This window comes from Salvelinus namaycush, chromosome 16 (assembly GCF_016432855.1).
Source record: "Salvelinus namaycush isolate Seneca chromosome 16, SaNama_1.0, whole genome shotgun sequence".
Lineage (NCBI taxonomy): Eukaryota > Metazoa > Chordata > Actinopteri > Salmoniformes > Salmonidae > Salvelinus > Salvelinus namaycush.
This window is the reverse complement of record NC_052322.1, coordinates 19023322-19041016: the sequence shown is the minus strand read 5'-3', so window position 1 is coordinate 19041016 and position 17695 is coordinate 19023322. Positions and strand designations below refer to the sequence as shown.

The 17695-nt window shown below is 45.7% G+C and overlaps 1 protein-coding gene across 1 annotated transcript in view; it reads right to left on the bottom strand.

Annotated features, from left to right (window-relative positions):
• The window catches only part of LOC120061231 (inactive dipeptidyl peptidase 10), a 47385-nt gene that overhangs the window by 20598 nt on the left and 9092 nt on the right, over positions 1–17695 (bottom strand). Inside the window, exons 2-7 of the mRNA XM_039010878.1 lie at positions 15488–15602; positions 13973–14067; positions 13211–13282; positions 6218–6270; positions 5521–5602; positions 5006–5126 (exon numbers count right to left, since the gene is read on the bottom strand). Of these exons, the coding sequence (XP_038866806.1) occupies positions 5006–5126; positions 5521–5602; positions 6218–6270; positions 13211–13282; positions 13973–14067; positions 15488–15602 (538 nt within the window). The remainder of the gene's footprint in view (positions 1–5005; positions 5127–5520; positions 5603–6217; positions 6271–13210; positions 13283–13972; positions 14068–15487; positions 15603–17695) is intronic.

Here is a 17695-nt window from a genome sequence, read left to right as displayed (position 1 = left end):
ACCTAGGGTTAATAACCCACCATGTTACTCTGGGCAGCCCACTGAGTGTCGCTCCTTTCTCACCCAGTGTGATATTGTGTTCTCTCTCCAGCCCAACACGTACTCAAGAGAGAGAGCTCGGATCGCTTACGTCATATCACTCCTTACTGGTCGGGCTCGGGAGTGGGGCACAGCTATCTGGGAGGCAAGGGCTGAGTGTTCTAACGATTATCAGAACTTTAAAGAGGAGATGATACGGGTTTTTGATCGTTCAGTTTTTGGGAAGGAGGCTTCCAGGGCCCTGGCTTCCCTATGTCAAGGTGATCGATCCATAACGGATTACTCTATAGAGTTTCGCACTCTTGCTGCCTCCAGTGACTGGAACGAGCCGGCGTTGCTCGCTCGTTTTCTGGAGGGACTTCACGCTGAGGTTAAGGATGAGATTCTCTCCCGGGAGGTTCCTTCCAGCGTGGACTCTTTGATTGCACTCGCCATCCGCATAGAACGACGGGTAGATCTTCGTCACCGAGCTCGTGGAAGAGAGCTCGCGTTAACGGTGTTTCCCCTCTCCGCATCTCAACCATCTCCTCCCACCGGCTCAGAGACTGAGCCCATGCAGCTGGGAGGTATTCGCATCTCGACTAAGGAGAGGGAACGGAGAATCACCAACCGCCTTTGCCTCTATTGCGGTTCTGCGGGACATTTTGTCATGTCATGTCCAGTAAAAGCCAGAGCTCATCAGTAAGCGGAGGGCTACTGGTGAGCGCTACTACTCCTGTCTCTCCATCAAGATCCTGTACTACCTTGTCGGTCCATCTACGCTGGACCGGTTCAGCTGCTTCCTGCAGTGCCTTGATAGACTCTGGGGCTGAGGGTTGTTTTATGGACGAAGCATGGGCTCGGAAACATGACATTCCTCTCAGACAGTTAGGGAAGCCCACGCCCATGTTCGCCTTAGATGGTAGTCTTCTCCCCAGTATCAGATGTGAGACACTACCTTTAACCCTCACAGTATCTGGTAACCACAGTGAGACCATTTCCTTTTTGATTTTTCGTTCACCTTTTACACCTGTTGTTTTGGGTCATCCCTGGCTAGTATGTCATAATCCTTCTATTGATTGGTCTAGTAATTCTATCCTATCCTGGAACGTTTCTTGTCATGTGAAGTGTTTAATGTCTGCTATCCCTCCTGTGTCTTCTGTCCCCTCTACTCAGGAGGAACCTGGTGATTTGACAGGAGTGCCGGAGGAATATCATGATCTGCGCACGGTCTTCAGTCGGTCCAGAGCCAGCTCCCTTCCTCCTCACCGGTCGTATGATTGTTGTATTGATCTCCTTCCGGGGACCACTCCCCCTCGGGGTAGACTATACTCTCTGTCGGCTCCCGAACGTAAGGCTCTCGAGGATTATCTGTCTGTTTCTCTCAACGCCGGTACCGTGGTGCCTTCTTCCTCTCCCGCCGGAGCGGGATTTTTCTTTGTTAAGAAGAAGGACGGTACTCTGCGCCCCTGCGTGGATTATCGAGGGCTGAATGACATAACGGTTAAGAATCGTTATCCGCTTCCCCTTATGTCGTCAGCCTTCGAGATTTTGCAGGGAGCCAGGTTCTTTACTAAGTTGGACCTTCGTAACGCTTACCATCTCGTACGCATCAGAGAGGGGGACGAGTGGAAAACGGCGTTTAACACTCCGTTAGGGCATTTTGAATACCGGGTTCTGCCGTTCGGTCTCGCTAATGCTCCAGCTGTCTTTCAGGCATTAGTTAATGATGTACTGAGAGACATGCTGAACATTTTTGTTTTCGTTTACCTTGACGATATCCTGATTTTTTCACCGTCACTCGAGATTCATGTTCAGCACGTTCGACGTGTACTCCAGCGCCTTTTAGAGAATTGTCTCTACGTGAAGGCTGAGAAGTGCGCCTTTCATGTCTCCTCTGTCACATTTCTCGGTTCTGTTATTTCCGCTGAAGGCATTCAGATGGATCCCGCTAAGGTCCAGGCAGTCAGCGATTGGCCCGTTCCTAAGTCACGTGTCGAGTTGCAGCGCTTTCTTGGTTTCGCTAATTTCTATCGGCGTTTCATTCGTAATTTCGGTCAAGTGGCTGCCCCTCTCACAGCTCTGACTTCTGTCAAGACTTGCTTTAAGTGGTTCGGTTCCGCCCAGGGAGCTTTTGATCTCCTCAAGAAGCGTTTTACATCCGCCCCTATCCTTGTTACTCCTGACGTCACTAAACAATTCATTGTCGAGGTTGACGCTTCAGAGGTGGGCGTGGGAGCCATTCTGTCTCAGCGCTTCCAGTCTGACGATAAGGTCCATCCTTGCGCTTACTTTTCTCATCGCCTGTCGCCATCGGAACGCAACTATGATGTGGGTAACCGCGAACTGCTCGCCATCCGCTTAGCCATAGGCGAATGGCGACAGTGGTTGGAGGGGGCGACCGTTCCTTTTGTCGTTTGGACTGACCATAAGAACCTTGAGTACATCCGTTCTGCCAAACGACTTAATGCACGTCAGGCTCGTTGGGCGTTGTTTTTCGCTCGTTTCGAGTTCGTGATTTCCTATCGTCCGGGAAATAAGAACACCAAGCCTGATGCCTTATCCCGTCTCTTTAGTTCTTCTGTGGCTTCTACCGACCCCGAGGGGATTCTCCCTGAAGGGCGTGTTGTCGGGTTGACTGTCTGGGGAATTGAGAGACAGGTAAAGCAAGCACTCACTCACACTGCGTCGCCGCGCGCTTGTCCTAGTAACCTTCTGTTCGTTCCTGTCTCTACTCGTCTGGCTGTTCTTCAGTGGGCTCACTCTGCCAAGTTAGCTGGCCATCCCGGCGTTCGGGGTACGCTTGCTTCTATTCGCCAGCGGTTTTGGTGGCCTACTCAGGAGCGGGACACGCGCCGTTTCGTGGCTGCTTGTTCGGACTGCGCGCAGACTAAGTCAGGTAACTCTCCTCCTGCCGGTCGTCTCAGACCGCTTCCCATTCCTTCTCGACCATGGTCTCACATCGCCTTAGACTTTATTACCGGTCTGCCTTCGTCTGCGGGGAAGACTGTGATTCTTACGGTTATCGATAGGTTCTCTAAGGCGGCACATTTCATTCCCCTCGCTAAGCTTCCTTCCGCTAAGGAGACGGCACAAATCATCATTGAGAATGTGTTCAGAATTCATGGCCTCCCGTTAGACGCCGTTTCAGACAGAGGTCCGCAATTCACGTCACAGTTTTGGAGGGAGTTCTGTCGTTTGATTGGTGCTTCCGTCAGTCTCTCTTCCGGGTTTCATCCCCAGTCTAACGGTCAAGCAGAAAGGGCCAATCAGTCGATTGGTCGCATATTACGCAGCCTTTCGTTTCGAAACCCTGCGTCTTGGGCAGAACAGCTCCCCTGGGCTGAGTACGCTCACAACTCGCTTCCTTCGTCTGCTACCGGGCTATCTCCGTTTCAGAGTAGTCTTGGGTACCAGCCTCCTCTGTTCTCGTCCCAGCTCGCCGAGTCCAGCGTTCCCTCCGCTCAGGCTTTTGTCCAACGTTGTGAGCGCACCTGGAGGAGGGTCAGGTCTGCACTTTGCCGTTACAGGGCGCAGACTGTGAGAGCCGCCAATAGACGTAGGATTAGGAGTCCTAGGTATTGTCGCGGTCAGAGAGTGTGGCTTTCCACTCGTAACCTTCCCCTTACGACAGCTTCTCGCAAGTTGACTCCGCGGTTCATTGGTCCGTTCCGTGTCTCTCAGGTCGTCAATCCTGTCGCTGTGCGACTGCTTCTTCCGCGACATCTTCGTCGCGTCCACCCTGTCTTCCATGTCTCTTGTGTCAAGCCTTTTCTTCGCGCCCCCGTTCGTCTTCCCTCCCCCCCCCCCGTCCTTGTCGAGGGCGCTCCTATTTACAAGGTACGAAAGATCATGGACATGCGTTCTCGGGGACGTGGTCACCAGTACTTAGTGGATTGGGAGGGTTACGGTCCTGAGGAGAGGAGTTGGGTTCCATCTCGGGACGTGCTGGACCGTTCGTTGATTGATGATTTCCTTCGTTGCCGCCAGGGTTCCTCCTCGAGTGCGCCAGGAGGCGCTCGGTGAGTGGGGGGGTACTGTCATGTTTTGTCTTTGATCTTCATGTCTTGTCCCTGTGCTTCCCTCTGCTGGTCTTATTAGGTTCTTTCCCTCTTTCTCTCTCTATCGTTCCGTTCCTGCTCCCAGCTGTTTCTCATTCTCCTAACGACCTCATTTACTCTTTCACACCTGTCCCCTATTTTGCCCTCTGATTAGAGTCCCTATTTCTCCCTCTGTTTTCCGCTTCTGCCTGGTCGGATTCTTGTTTGATGTTTGCTGTTCCTGTGTCCTTGTTCCGCCCTGTCGTGTTCTTTGCCTTCTTCAGATGCTGCGTGTGAGCAGGTGTCTATGTCAGCTACGGCCAGTGCCTTCCTGAAGCGACCTGCAGTCTGTGGTCGCGTCTCCAGTCGTTCCTCTCTATTGACGAGAGGATTTGACCATTGTTAATATCCAGGAGAATCATTATTTGTTTATTACTGGAATAAAGACTCTGTTACTATTACGTCGCTTTTGGGTCCTCATTCATCAGCATAACATTATCTGCAATACCTTACATCTCAGGGAGAAGCTTTCAAAACGACAAACCTCATTTTGCAAACAGTTGTCAATTTTGGAACAGTTGGCAACAGTTGGCAATCAATGGCTATGATAGAGATAGGTTAAAGGAAAACTCCACCCAAAAACTATATTTTGGTCTTTGTTTCATTAGTCCATTGTTGACATAGTCCCAAAATGTTTTGCTTGTCAGCACTCAAGTTTTCAAGATATGCGTCTTTCAAAACACAGAAATCATCTCAGTATGTTGCATCATACGATGCAAAACGCAGCAGCATGTGATGCAAAATGCATCATACAGGGATGATTTCTGTATTTTGAAAGTTACATATCTTAAAAACTTGAGTGCTGACAAGCAAAACCATGGACTAATTTAACAAATAGAGTTGTTTTCCTTTAAGGTGTTAGTGGATGTTGCTGCAGTATCTCTTACCCTCATACATCCAGTCGGATAGACCATTGACCACCAGCCCCTCTCTGCCTGTGGATGTGAGGCGTAGGGGCTTACTGGTCATGGCTGGCTGGTAGTAGATATCTCCTTCAAACACATAGGCCTGGCAGCAACAGAGAGACAGTACCAATCCATTATCAAAGCAAGCAGATAGAGAGCTCAGTGTTGACTGGCTGAATCAAACGTCCTATTGACTCCAAGTGGGAATGCATCAGCCAGCCAAGTTAGAGGCCAATACATCTCAGCTTGCCACTGACTGAATGTGTTGAAGTGCCATTGGAACACAAACATTGCACTGAAAACACTTTACATTCACAACACATAATCCAATATTAATCTGCAACAAACACTGAAATGTTGTTTTTGAATCATTATAACTCAAATATTAAACACAGCTAAATAGAGATGTTATAGATTTGTTGTGGTGTTAAATGCATTTCTAGTCCACCAGACACTGTTGAGGTGGGATGCAGAATGAGTGAGAGCTGCTGCCTTACCAGCTGGTTCCCCTGCGGTCCCCAAGCTGCGTACTGTATCCCTGTCTTCTCCCCCGCTGGAGAGTTAAGCTCCAGCAGGTCCCTGGGACAAACATAGAATCCCTCCATTAGGAACGAACAGCCTCTCTAAAGCCACTAGTGGATAACGGAGTAGAACGTAGATCCATCCATGCCTGTTCATAAGCATTTGATAGATATCGTAAAAAAGACAAGATGCAAATGCAAAACCATACAGAGATTGAGGTCGGTTCATGCAATGGATCAATACCTCTTTCAATGCATTGGAACAGCACTATGTTCCTCCTAAAAACAGGCAGGCATCTTGTAACAAGACATAACCAGGCATTTCATTTTTTGTTAAACGAGCAGATCCTTCTGAATTTCTTTGAGAGGCATTGATGCTCCTCACAAGGCCCAGGCTTTCATCCGCAGATACAGAGGAGCTCTTCTTTACTGGTGGGCCAGCAGGTAGGAGGAATCTCTGGCTGTCAATTTCCCAGCTTACTCTAATAGTTAACGACAGTCAGCGAGGACAACGTTAAGAGTAATGGATATGTCTGACATAACAGATGACGTTCAGATGAAAAGAGACACACTTGGAGATGCTTGGTCAGTCGAGGCCAGGGCCCGCTTGCGTTGGCAATACACATGCCCAGTGCAGCCCATGCATTAGCATTCATGGATCTACAGTACCTACCCATTAGCCACATTGTAGATGGCATAGGATGCTGTAAAGGACTGAGAGAAAACCTGTTGGAGGTAGAGGACATGATGGGCACAGTGGTCCAGAGTTACTCAAGAACACACTCAATCTCAAGCACAGACACACACACTACAGTTAGACCATAGGACAATCCAATTAAGTGAATGAACAACCAACAATTCCATCAATCACATTGCATCGTCGCAAACATCAGTTCTAACTACCCAGTCAAACAGCTTAAACAATGATAAACCAGTCTCCTAACAGAGAATAGGAGACATTAGAGGAATTATGTCATGTGAGGATGAGAAAGATAGGGAGTATGCCTTTCTCTAACCCCTAAGTAACATAATTACAGCCAATATCCCTCAGATTGAAAAAGATCCAGAGTGGTAACTCATCTTGAACAGTGATCAGCTAGGCATGCTGAAGAGGACACTCCATTTCTAAAACAAAGACTTGAAGTGTGTTGTTTGCCCACTAGCTTCTTAAAGAAGCCAAGGGAAAAGCTTTGGAAAGCGTGTCCCTAATGTAATTGAATGTCACGTCTCCGGAAGCATACTTAACAGTGCAATTGGATTACTTCCCATATTGTTAGTCTTCTAAACTGAGAAACACAGAGAGGCAAAGGAGCATGACTGTAAAAAGAAGGGCTATGTTTCACACCAGAAAATGTCAACCTGAGAGAGAAAGGTCACTTTCTTACCAGCAGGACATTGCTTTTGAGGAAGAGGCCACTGCACCCAAAACAAAACACAATAACAACAGAAAACAGTTAGATCTGAAGAAAACGGAGGCCCCGAGGTAAAGGATGAGGGTCTGAGCCAGATGAGTTCACGGCTATTTAACAGGTCACAGAGCGAGCAGTGTGGTGGCAGTGTAACGAGACAAGTCCCTCCCGCTGGGTGGAGGGGTGTCGCCTTATCATCCGCACTCTGGTTAATTAGCTCTTTAGGAATTGTCAACAAAGAAGACAAAGATATGGCTCATCATTTATCATTAGGGGAGGAAAGAAGGATAGTGAGTGTGAGGAGGGGACTGTGTGCATCAGTGTGTGGGTGTGTTTGTGTGTGGCCGTGTGTGGGTGTGTTTGTGTGTGGCCGTGTGTGGGCGTGCATGTGTGCGTGCGTCTGTCTCAGTGTGTGTGTGGGTGCATGTCTGAGAGCGTGCGTGTGTGTTACAGTTTCTGTGTGTGTTCGTGGGCGTGGGCCTGCGTGTATGTATCTGTGCTCACCCGTGTATGCGTGTCTAATAGAAAGAGAATGAATTCTAATGTGGCCGCTAAGTAGGTAAGTCATAAATCTTTCCCCAGTGTTCCGACAGATTGTTCCGCTCCCCCCCATGACTTTACCCCAAATGGAGGAGCCACACTGTAAACAGACGAGACCAGTGTGTGTCTGCTCACGTGGGACCTGGCGACAATGGGACAGTAATGAGATTACAACAGTCCTTGTATGAGGCGAGATGTTGGTAGGTATTGTTGCGCTGCAGTAGGGTCATTCCATCAATTAGGTACCTTTTGAGAAGTGTAACTTGATTTTTTTTAAAGTTAGATTGTACAAAATTGTAACATTATGTCATAGAAAGCACATGTTCAACTTCATGAAAAACACTTTCCCCTCTCAAGAGGTTAGCTCCATTGGAATCAGGCATCCCACAGCAAAACAAGCTGAAATTCACTAATTTCATTAATCTGCTTGGACTGTCCTCATATTTAGCCTCACAATGAAGTGTTGGACATTTTCTTTTCAGGACAACCTGGGCTGCAAGTAGAACACAAACGAATTTGACATAAACAGTTGCATGCATGAGTTTTATTGATAAATGTCAATAAAACAAATTGGTCTGCCAAGCAAAAACCTGATAAAAAATGTATTTATATGAATGCTGTAAGAAGAAAAATTGTTTGCTCAGTGGGAAATGAATATCCAACTAGTCAGTGACAACTGTGTGGACTTTGGAGTTTGTGACAGCAACTATGTGAGCTTATTACAGTATTATAGACACTATATCCTGGGATTTCCTATGATCTTCTATGTAGAAGAACCCCTTAACCTTCTAGCGACTCGTGTGTGGCTTGGGAGTGTCATAGAGCAAAATATGTGCGTTTCGCAAGACTCTCTGCTTTTCATAGATAGGTCATAGTAGTTTGTAACTAAAACTGTTCTTACTTGACAGACGTTTTTGTGAGAGGAAAATGTTTTTGGGATCCGCCCTTGTCTCATAAACATCGCTCTAACTCAGTTAATCACACCAACTAATAAAATAAAATCTTATTGGTCGCATGCATGTATTTATCAGATGTTATTGTGGGTGTAGCACAATGTATCAGCGGATGCAGCAGATGTAGACGAATCCAGGAGGTTAGAAGTCCAAAACGTGCCGGCATTACCGTGGGACCAACAAATGACTATAGTAAGTGCCTATTACGTTCCAAATAAAGTAACAGGGTTGACCGTTACAGGGTTGACCGTAACAGGGTTTGACCGTTACAGGGTTGACCGTTACAGGGTTGACCGTTACAGGGTTGACCGTTACCGGGTTGACCGTTACAGGGTTGACCGTTACAGGGTTGACCGTTACCGGGTTGACCGTAACAGGGTTGACCGTTACCGGGTTGACCGTAACAGGGTTGACCGTTACCGGGTTGACCGTAACAGGGTTGACCGTTACAGGGTTGACCGTTACAGGGTTGACCGTTACAGGGTTGACCGTTACCGGGTTGACCGTAACAGGGTTGACCGTTACCGGGTTGACCGTAACAGGGTTGACCGTTACAGGGTTGACCGTTACAGGGTTGACCGTTACAGGGTTGACCGTTACAGGGTTGACCGTTACAGGGTTTGACCGTTACAGGGTTGACCGTTACCGGGTTGACCGTAACAGGGTTGACCATTACAGGGTTGACAATTTCATCTTAAATCAACCATAAATCCACTTGTTTTTCAAAAATTTCTAGCCTGTCTATCTGTGGGTAACAGGGTTGATACGTTGTGCTCGACTCGCTCAGTTTTCCACCAGAAAACACCAGAAAATGGCCATAAAGAGCAGAACCAGCTCACCTGCTTTTACATTATGATGTGACTATTAGATGTTCAATGTTTCTTTGGATTCTTTTTAGAGTGTACAAAGCTGTCATCAAGGCAAAGGGTGGCTATTTTGAAGAATCTCAAATATAAGATATATTTTGATTTTGCTTAAAACTTTTTGGGTAACTACATGAATCTATATGTGTTATTTCATAGTTTTGATGTCTTCACTATTACTCTACAATGTAGAAAATAGTAAAAAACCCTTGTCTGAGTAGGTGTTCTAAAACTTTTGACCGGTAGTGTAAATGAATCACCAATCACATGAAATAAATAATAATCTTCAGAAATAACGTTCTCAAAACAACAAAATAACGAGGGCTTAACAATGATGGTGAAAAAATTTAGAAATCATGGGGTTAAGTGGGTTAACATCTTCCTAGAATTCACAGAGGGTTCACTGAGGGTCATGTCAAAATGCTGCATTTTGTCACTTTAGTAAGTCTTCATTCATAAAAAAAATCTGATTTATTGAAATATCCATGTGGTCTAGATTAAAGGGGAATTAATTTAATATAACAGGCTTTTAAAATGCAATATTGGTGCACAATTTCTACTTTAAACATCAAAGGGACGCAAAAGGGACTCATTTTGTGAAATGACCCAGTACACACAATAAAGGGATAATAGTTTTCTTCCCCCAGCCCATTGTTAGTACTAAACCTGCATTTCTCTCTGGTAGTGCCTCAATATACTGTCTTTGATACAAGCACTTCATTGTCTGTAACTGCAGAGCAGACCCAACTCTCCAGTTGTATTTCCTTTCTTTCTAAATTGCACAGTCTTGGCAGTTTCCACCTGTCTGGCTCTGGCTGCATTTCCTCATCCCTTCCACTCTATCTCCATCCATCTTCTCCTTCCCCTCTTTTTGTGTCAAACAAAGGGAACAACTCTCACAAGCACTGACGCAAACACACGCATGCATCAACGCACCCACGCACACACGCAAACACACACATTTATCAGACTATTGGCAATTTTGAGGAGAGATTGAAACCTCTTCTACACAGGAGGTTTGAATATGTTCTCTCCCTTATGCCCCCCTCCCCCGCCACCCCTACTTCTAACTATACCACCTCTCTCAAAATCTATTTATTTTCGCCCACTAGGCACAAACCTCCCCAAAGCCTCACAGCTAATATGAAATCCAGGGGATAAGCCTTTCAACTTAACACACAGCCCACTCATCCATTTCCCACCACTGCAGCCCTCTCCTCTAAGCATCCATCCCACTCATTCTTTTACACCCCTTCTGATTGATTTCGATTGGACAGGGTGATCTAGGGGAGAATGGTGCGTATCAAATATTTGTTCTCCGCCTATTGCTACTGCGTCTCTCTCTCTCTCTTCTCTCCCTCTCTTCTCTCTCTTTCTCTCTCTCTCTCCCTCCCACCCTGCCTCCCTCTCTCTCTCTCCCTCCCACCCTGCCTCCCTCTCTCTCTCCCTCCCACCCTGCCTCCCTCTATCTCTCTGTCTCACTCTGCCATTCTCAGCGGCACACCGCTCCTCTCCCCAACAAGAAAGCCTGTGCTTGCGGCAAACGGCTATTGTCAGCAGAAAACCCCTAGAGATAGAGAGAAAAAAGTGAGGTAGAGATAGATAGAAAGAGTGAGGGAGTGAGAGACAGGCAAAGACTGATCTTGTTGCAACCTGATCTGTTTCACCTGTCTTGTGCTTGTCTCCACCCCCCACCAGGTGTCTCCCATTTTTCCCGTTATCTCCTGTGCATTTATACCTGCATTTTCTGTTTGTCTGTTGCCTCTTTGTCTTGTTTTGTCAGGTCTTACCAGCGTGTTTCCCGGTTCTCCTGTTCTCAAGTTTTGTTTTCTAGTCTTCCCGGTTCTGACCTTTCTGCCTGTCCTGAGCCTGCCTGCCGTCCTGTACCTGCCTGACTCTGACCTGGTTTAACAACCACTGCCTGCCCTCGACCTGCCTTTTGCCTGCCCCTTTCGAATATGAAATATTCTGAGAATCAAACTGCCTCCTGTGTCTGCATCTGGGTCTCATCCTCGTGATAGATCTGACTCCATTTAATATTATAGTAAAACCAGGTGCAATCAAGTATTATGCATTTAGCTAACTAAGATCAAGAAATGGTCATGAGAAGCGAATGCAAAACACAAGTATTATTTAATAACTTAGTAAAATGAATGATACCATTATACAAGGCATAATGCTTAAGTTACAAAGCATTACAAGCCATTATTCTAAGCATGATCAGAGAGGGAGAGAGAGAAGTCATAGCCTGAAAGGCCATGTCCCAAGAGTCCATGGGGTGGAGAGAGTATCTCACCAGCGCAGGTCAGGAACAAAGAAGAAAAAGACAATGAATCTGAGACGCCTTTATAACATCTGAGCTGTTGACCAATGGCATTACTGTAAAGTTAACCTCCAATCAGATATCAGACCTACAGGATGTAAAGACAACAGAACATCTGCTTCTCAAAGGTGACACAAGCGAGGGTTGGAGAGCAACACAGAGAAGGCTGAATTACTAAGACAACACAAAGGAAATCCTTGCATACAGTGTAAAGTCACTTTGGGAGCTGGGCCGCCCTACAAAAGGTATACGGTATGATCATCAACTACTAAATAAGAGAACTTAGGAGAGCAGATCCTAGAGCTGAGCGAAAGAGTGAGGGAGAGAGAGAGAGAGAAAGAAAGAAAGGGAGGGAGAGGGAGAGGGGGAGAGAGAGGATGAGGGGGAGAGAGAGAGCAGATCCTATACACTCAGAACAGCAATATATCTGTTCTGGGCTCTTTAATAAGGTGGAAACTGTGCTGAAGGCACCCCCCCCCCCATTACCCGTATATTACACCTCTTGCTCCCTCCTTTGGGGAAAAGGGAAGCTATTTATTAAGCGAGTGGATATTTACAGAAGGAGAGGGTCGGCGGGGGAAACAGGGAAAGCTATTACAAGGGAAAGAAAGATGAGAAAATGCATGTGTTATTAGAGTTGTTTGTTATGCTGGGGTTTGCCTCAAACCACCTGCAATTGTGCATTATACATTAGACTCTGGTATAAGCTCCTCATTAACATTCCCCACCAAACCAGCAGGGCGATTTCATTACTGCATGCAGCTCCAACTTTAATACCCCATCTCCCTCATCCCATCTCTGCCTCCCCCTCCCCACACACTGCTATCTACATCAAACTGATCCCTCTCTCTCAGCCATCTAATTCCCTCCATTCTTCTACACCACTTCCCCCATAATTACCTAGTCTGAATATTCCCCATACATTTTGCCAGTGATTTGACTATTGGCTGTGTCTGAATAGCATGTAAAACAACAGACTGCTGCAGTACTGTAGTAGCATCACTAGTTCTCTATTTTAAAAAGCGCATTCACACATAGGAGGACCCTGTACCGGGAAGAATCTACTTTCACCATGCTCCCACCTAATCTCTCTCTCTCTCTCTCTCTCTCTCTCTCTCTCTCTCTCTCTCTCTCTCTCTCTCTCTCTCTCTCTCTCTCTCTCTCTCTCTCTCTCTCTCTCTCTCTCTCTCTCTCTCTCTCACTCTCTCTCTCTAACTGTTTCATAAGGGACTTTCCTCCCCCTCGTTCATTCCACTGACTGTAAAGGCTGGATTAGAATGCATGGCATTATTGTACTACAGCCACCATGCTGTGCGGAAACAGATGTGTCGTTAGTCGCAACAGAAACAGATTTGACTCAACTGATTTTCTCTGATGGTCTGGAATAAGTTTGTGGCGCTGCTGTGCAAAACGGTGTGTGAGTGAGTAGGAAACCACATTGCATACAAGTCATCTTTGGTGTCATTGGGTATTACTATGGCTGTGAGTATGATAATTGATCAGAATGATTGACACTGTAAAAAATACAGAAAGAGCAAGCTATGAGCATGTTATTTGGTCAAAACAAGCATCACTCACTGGCTGAATGTTGTATGCCAACAGGACAAACCTCTTGTCTGCAGACACATGGAACTTTGTGGTAGTCAGGTCCTGGAAACACGGAATGAACAATATATCAACAACATGCATACCTCCTAAAATTAAAAGATACACGTGTCAGTAACTTACTTGGATCTCATATTAGCCTTAACCTTCAAGAACAACATCGCCTCGGGGCTCATATGGATAATGGCAGGGATTGCACTTGGAAAGCCATGGCCCTAGGTGCAGTATCCCTGCATATATCATCCACTGAACGCTACATACTGGTGTAGGCTATCAACTACAGTGTGAAATTAACATAGCAACAGTGATGATAAACTGGTGAGAGCCAGAGAGGAGACTTCTCTCCATCTTGACAACAGAATCCCGCGTAGCTCCTAGGCAATGACCCAGATAGGTTTTTCAGCATCACTTTGCCAAACCAGGCACTCTTCAAAATGAGGCCCTTGCAAGAAAAATCTCTTTGAAGCCATATGTTGAGGGCTTCAACTGAACAGTGAGGGAACCAAATAGACCTCCTCTACATAGCTATATTAGAGTGAAAGTTACTACTGCTCTTTATTTTTTCTAAAACTACAAAAGTTTGAACAGTCATTCTGTATCCTCTCTCCATCTGGGAGGCCCTGTCAGTCTATTGAACGGACCATTTGTCTGGGTGACTCTGTAATTGAGCCAATCAATAGTGGAATAAGTCTCCTCTACTGTAGGGCCCCAGGGCCGTAACGGGCCGTTACTCACCAGGGAGCTGTTGTCCAGCAGGGTAGCTGTGAGGTTGGAGTGGAGGCTGTAGGACAGGACATGGCCCTCTCTGGTTCTGAGAGCAACCTCATTCTCTGGAAGGGACAACACAGGTCAAAGGGAAATGTGAACCTTTTAGTTGGTTCACTCGATTACAACATGAATGGAAGTTTGCATAGGCTTCCCTACACATGTTGTATCTTGTTCCCCTCCTTCGGGGTATCAAGGTTTATCAAATCACATTTTATTGGTCAAATACACGTGTTTAGCAAATGTTATTGCGAGTGTATTGAAATGATTGTGCTTCTAGTTCCGACAGTGCAGCAATATCTAACAAGTAATATGTAACAATTTCACAACAAAAACCTAATACACACAAATCTAAGTAAAAGAATGGATAAAAATATATAAATATATGGAATAGCAATTTCAGAGCGGCATAGACTAAGACGCAATAGATAGTATAGAATAGAATAAAGTATATACATATGAGATGAGTAATGCAAGATATGTAAAAATGATTAAAGTGACATTAAAGTTATTAAAGTATCCGGCACATAACTGTTGGATATTTGTTCCTACGTTTGACAGTAATATCTCACTAAATCTCCTGATACTGACATGAGTCAGCTGTACTTTCAGATATCAAACAGAGGCAGCAGGCTAATCTGGGTTAGCTCAGATAGAGCTAGAAGCTCTTACCATTCAGCCAGGTCACACAGGGGTCGTGAACTGTATACTTCTCGTTCGCCAGATCCTCCATGGTGAAATGGGATTGCAGTAATAGATGAGACTCATCTTCCAGAAAGAGAGAGAGAGAGAGAGAGAGATAATATGACATTTGAAGTGTCTCTATTCCTGTGGAACTTTTGTGAGTGTAATATTTATTGTTCACTTTTGTTTGTTATCTATGTAATTTGCTTTGGCAATGTAAACATATGTTTCCTGTGGCAATAAAGCCCTTTGAATTGAATGTTGAGAGAGAGAGAGAGAGAGAAAGAAAGAGAGAGAAGGAATGGGAAAGTGGGAGAACGCTAATGGGGATAACCCCTCTGTTTGTGTACACCATATCCCCCCAGGAATGAACATGAAGCTTGCTCTATTTCACACAGTCCAATGCACAGCTGTTCCTGGACAATAGCCTGTTCTTAGCATAGCACTGGAGTCTCTGCTTTTGTCTGAGTGTCTTTTCAATGCAGAGGAACTTTGTGTTTATCCTCGTTGGCTTGTTTTGTCCTACAGGTAATGTTATTGTTAATATGTTTGTCTGATGGAAAGCCTTGTGAGTCCGTTCCCACTCCTCCTCCCACTGCATCCTCTCACCTCCTCTCTCTCTCTCCCTCCCTCCCTCCCTCTCTCTTACTTCCTCTATTCTTCCACTCTCCCCCTTCACTCCATCCCTTGCCTTTATTCCCTTCTGCTCACCCTCCTGCATTCATATTCTCTCTTTCTTTTTTACCTTTCCTCCCCTCCCTATTCCTTCTCTTCCCTCTCTCACTCTGTGTGTCCTCTTACCAGGTGTGAGCATGATGACTGAGAGGATGACCAGCGATAGAACACCCACAATCACCACCATGGCGATCGCAATGCCCTTCCAATTCCGTGGTGGACCAGTAGAAGCATGCATGTCCTGCCAAGAGAAACACACACACATACAAACACATGCACATACACAGTGATGAGCGTTGTGACACACACACAGCTGAGGGAGAGAACATTAGTGCTGCTTCATTTCCGTAGCCTCACAGCGAGGTTTCTCTGTCAGACAAGCGGATCTACTGTGCAGGCTACAGGGAGACTCTGGGGGAATAAGAGCTGCTCACAGCCTTTCACTATGACAGCAATCTGTGTGATTTAGAGTGATTCTCCTTAAAGCAGAGCGAGAAAGTTTGCCAGTGAGAAGCTTGAAATTAATTGCAGACTATATTTTCTGTCATGGCGTAATTTCTCGATACTGTCGCCTCATTTCACCTGTTACAGCTTTAATGGGGCATATGGTAGGGGTTGGGAGGGGTAGGGGCGCACTTTCCATGAAAACTAGAAGACCAGAAGACATTCTGCAAGAAAAGCATTTGTTGGAAACATCTGCACAGAAGTCTGTGGTGCAACATGATAAATCAAACAGACTCGACGGGAATTGAACAGAAAGTTTAAGAACACAGGGTGAAACATAAATAAGATTGGGCATTACAGTACAAGAAACAGCTGCCATAGGAATATTATGTCGGTATATTTTCTTCAGATGCTCCTTCGAGCTCTGCTAGAAAGAGGGAGCCGTGGTATCAGCAATTAAAGATAACGGCAGACGAGCTACTCTGTGATCCCTCCGGGTGTCTGCCTGTCTGAGACCGGACGCTGGAGCCCAATGCTCACTGATGTGTGAGAGCTCAATCACAGAGCAGCCATAAAGCTCAGCCTTCATTATGGCCGCCTGCCTCTGTAGCCTGGCCTTGTCCTTGGAGCCACAGAGCCACGGCCGGGCTGCTGTCCCCCATCACCATCACCTTCCTCCAGGCCTTGATGTGGCCTGGAAATAGCCATGCGGATTGCTAGTTGACAGATTGCTGATCCTCCATCAAGCCCTGTGTTACACCAACTGTATCTAAACCGTCACTATACAGCAACTTTAGCACTCACACACACACACACTAATTTATCCTTATGCAATGTACAATCCCCAATCTTGGTCACACATACTCAGAACCTGTCTGCATACTCGAAACTTGTGTGAAATGTCTCACAATGGGAAAATGGGGCGCTAACGAGGAGACAAATCCTATACCTTGACTGGTTGCCAGTATAGATTTTATTTTATTAGGATGCCCATTAGCAGATGCCAATGGCATCAGGTAGTCTTACTGGGGTGTCGTGGAAAATTGCGAGATTATGTTATAGCGCTTGTAAGATTATATTATAATCTTTGTATTGCATTAGAATGGTTGTTTTATTCGACAGAATAGAATCTGTCGACTATTGTGTGTGTGTGTTCCACTGAGGATGGGCCTCTATGAGATAGCACTGGCAGAGGAGATTTACGATGTCTTTGGCCAATAAAGCCTAAAGAGTATTCCAGATAGTGAGGTAATGTTTTTGTACTATGAAAAACCAGGAACGAGATTAGAACCTCGTCTTAGAGACCAAACTGAACGATAATTTATAGCTAATGCTATCTGGCTATGGGATACTCCTTTCTCAAGTTAAAGGCCCTTTGTGAAGAGTTCTGTGGTTCGTCATGTAAGTTGAGAGGGGTGTATCTTGGCTATAAAAGATCTTTGTATTCGACTGTAGGGACTCTCAGAATTCATTACAGACACTGAATTGATCTGAGAGTCAAAGGGCTATTGTAAAGCTCATAATATTATTAAAGATGAAATTTAAGTATACCTCTGACTGGTGTGTGGTTTGTAACTCTCCTCATTTGGTAATACAGGAAATTGCTACGACAGGGGTCTGACACATACCTGTCACGTTCCTGACCTGTTTTCCCTTGTTTTTGTATTTGTTTAGTATGGTCAGGGCGTGAGTTGGGGTGGGCATTCTATGTTGTGTGTCTAGTTTGTCTGTTTCTGTGTCCAGCCTAATATGGTTCTCAATCAGAGACAGCTGTCAATCGTTGTCCCTGATTGAGAATCATATATAGGTGGCTTGTTTTGTGTTGGGGATTGTGGGTGGTTGTTTCCTGTCTTTGTGTTTTGTCTGCACCAGCTAGGACTGTGACGGTTA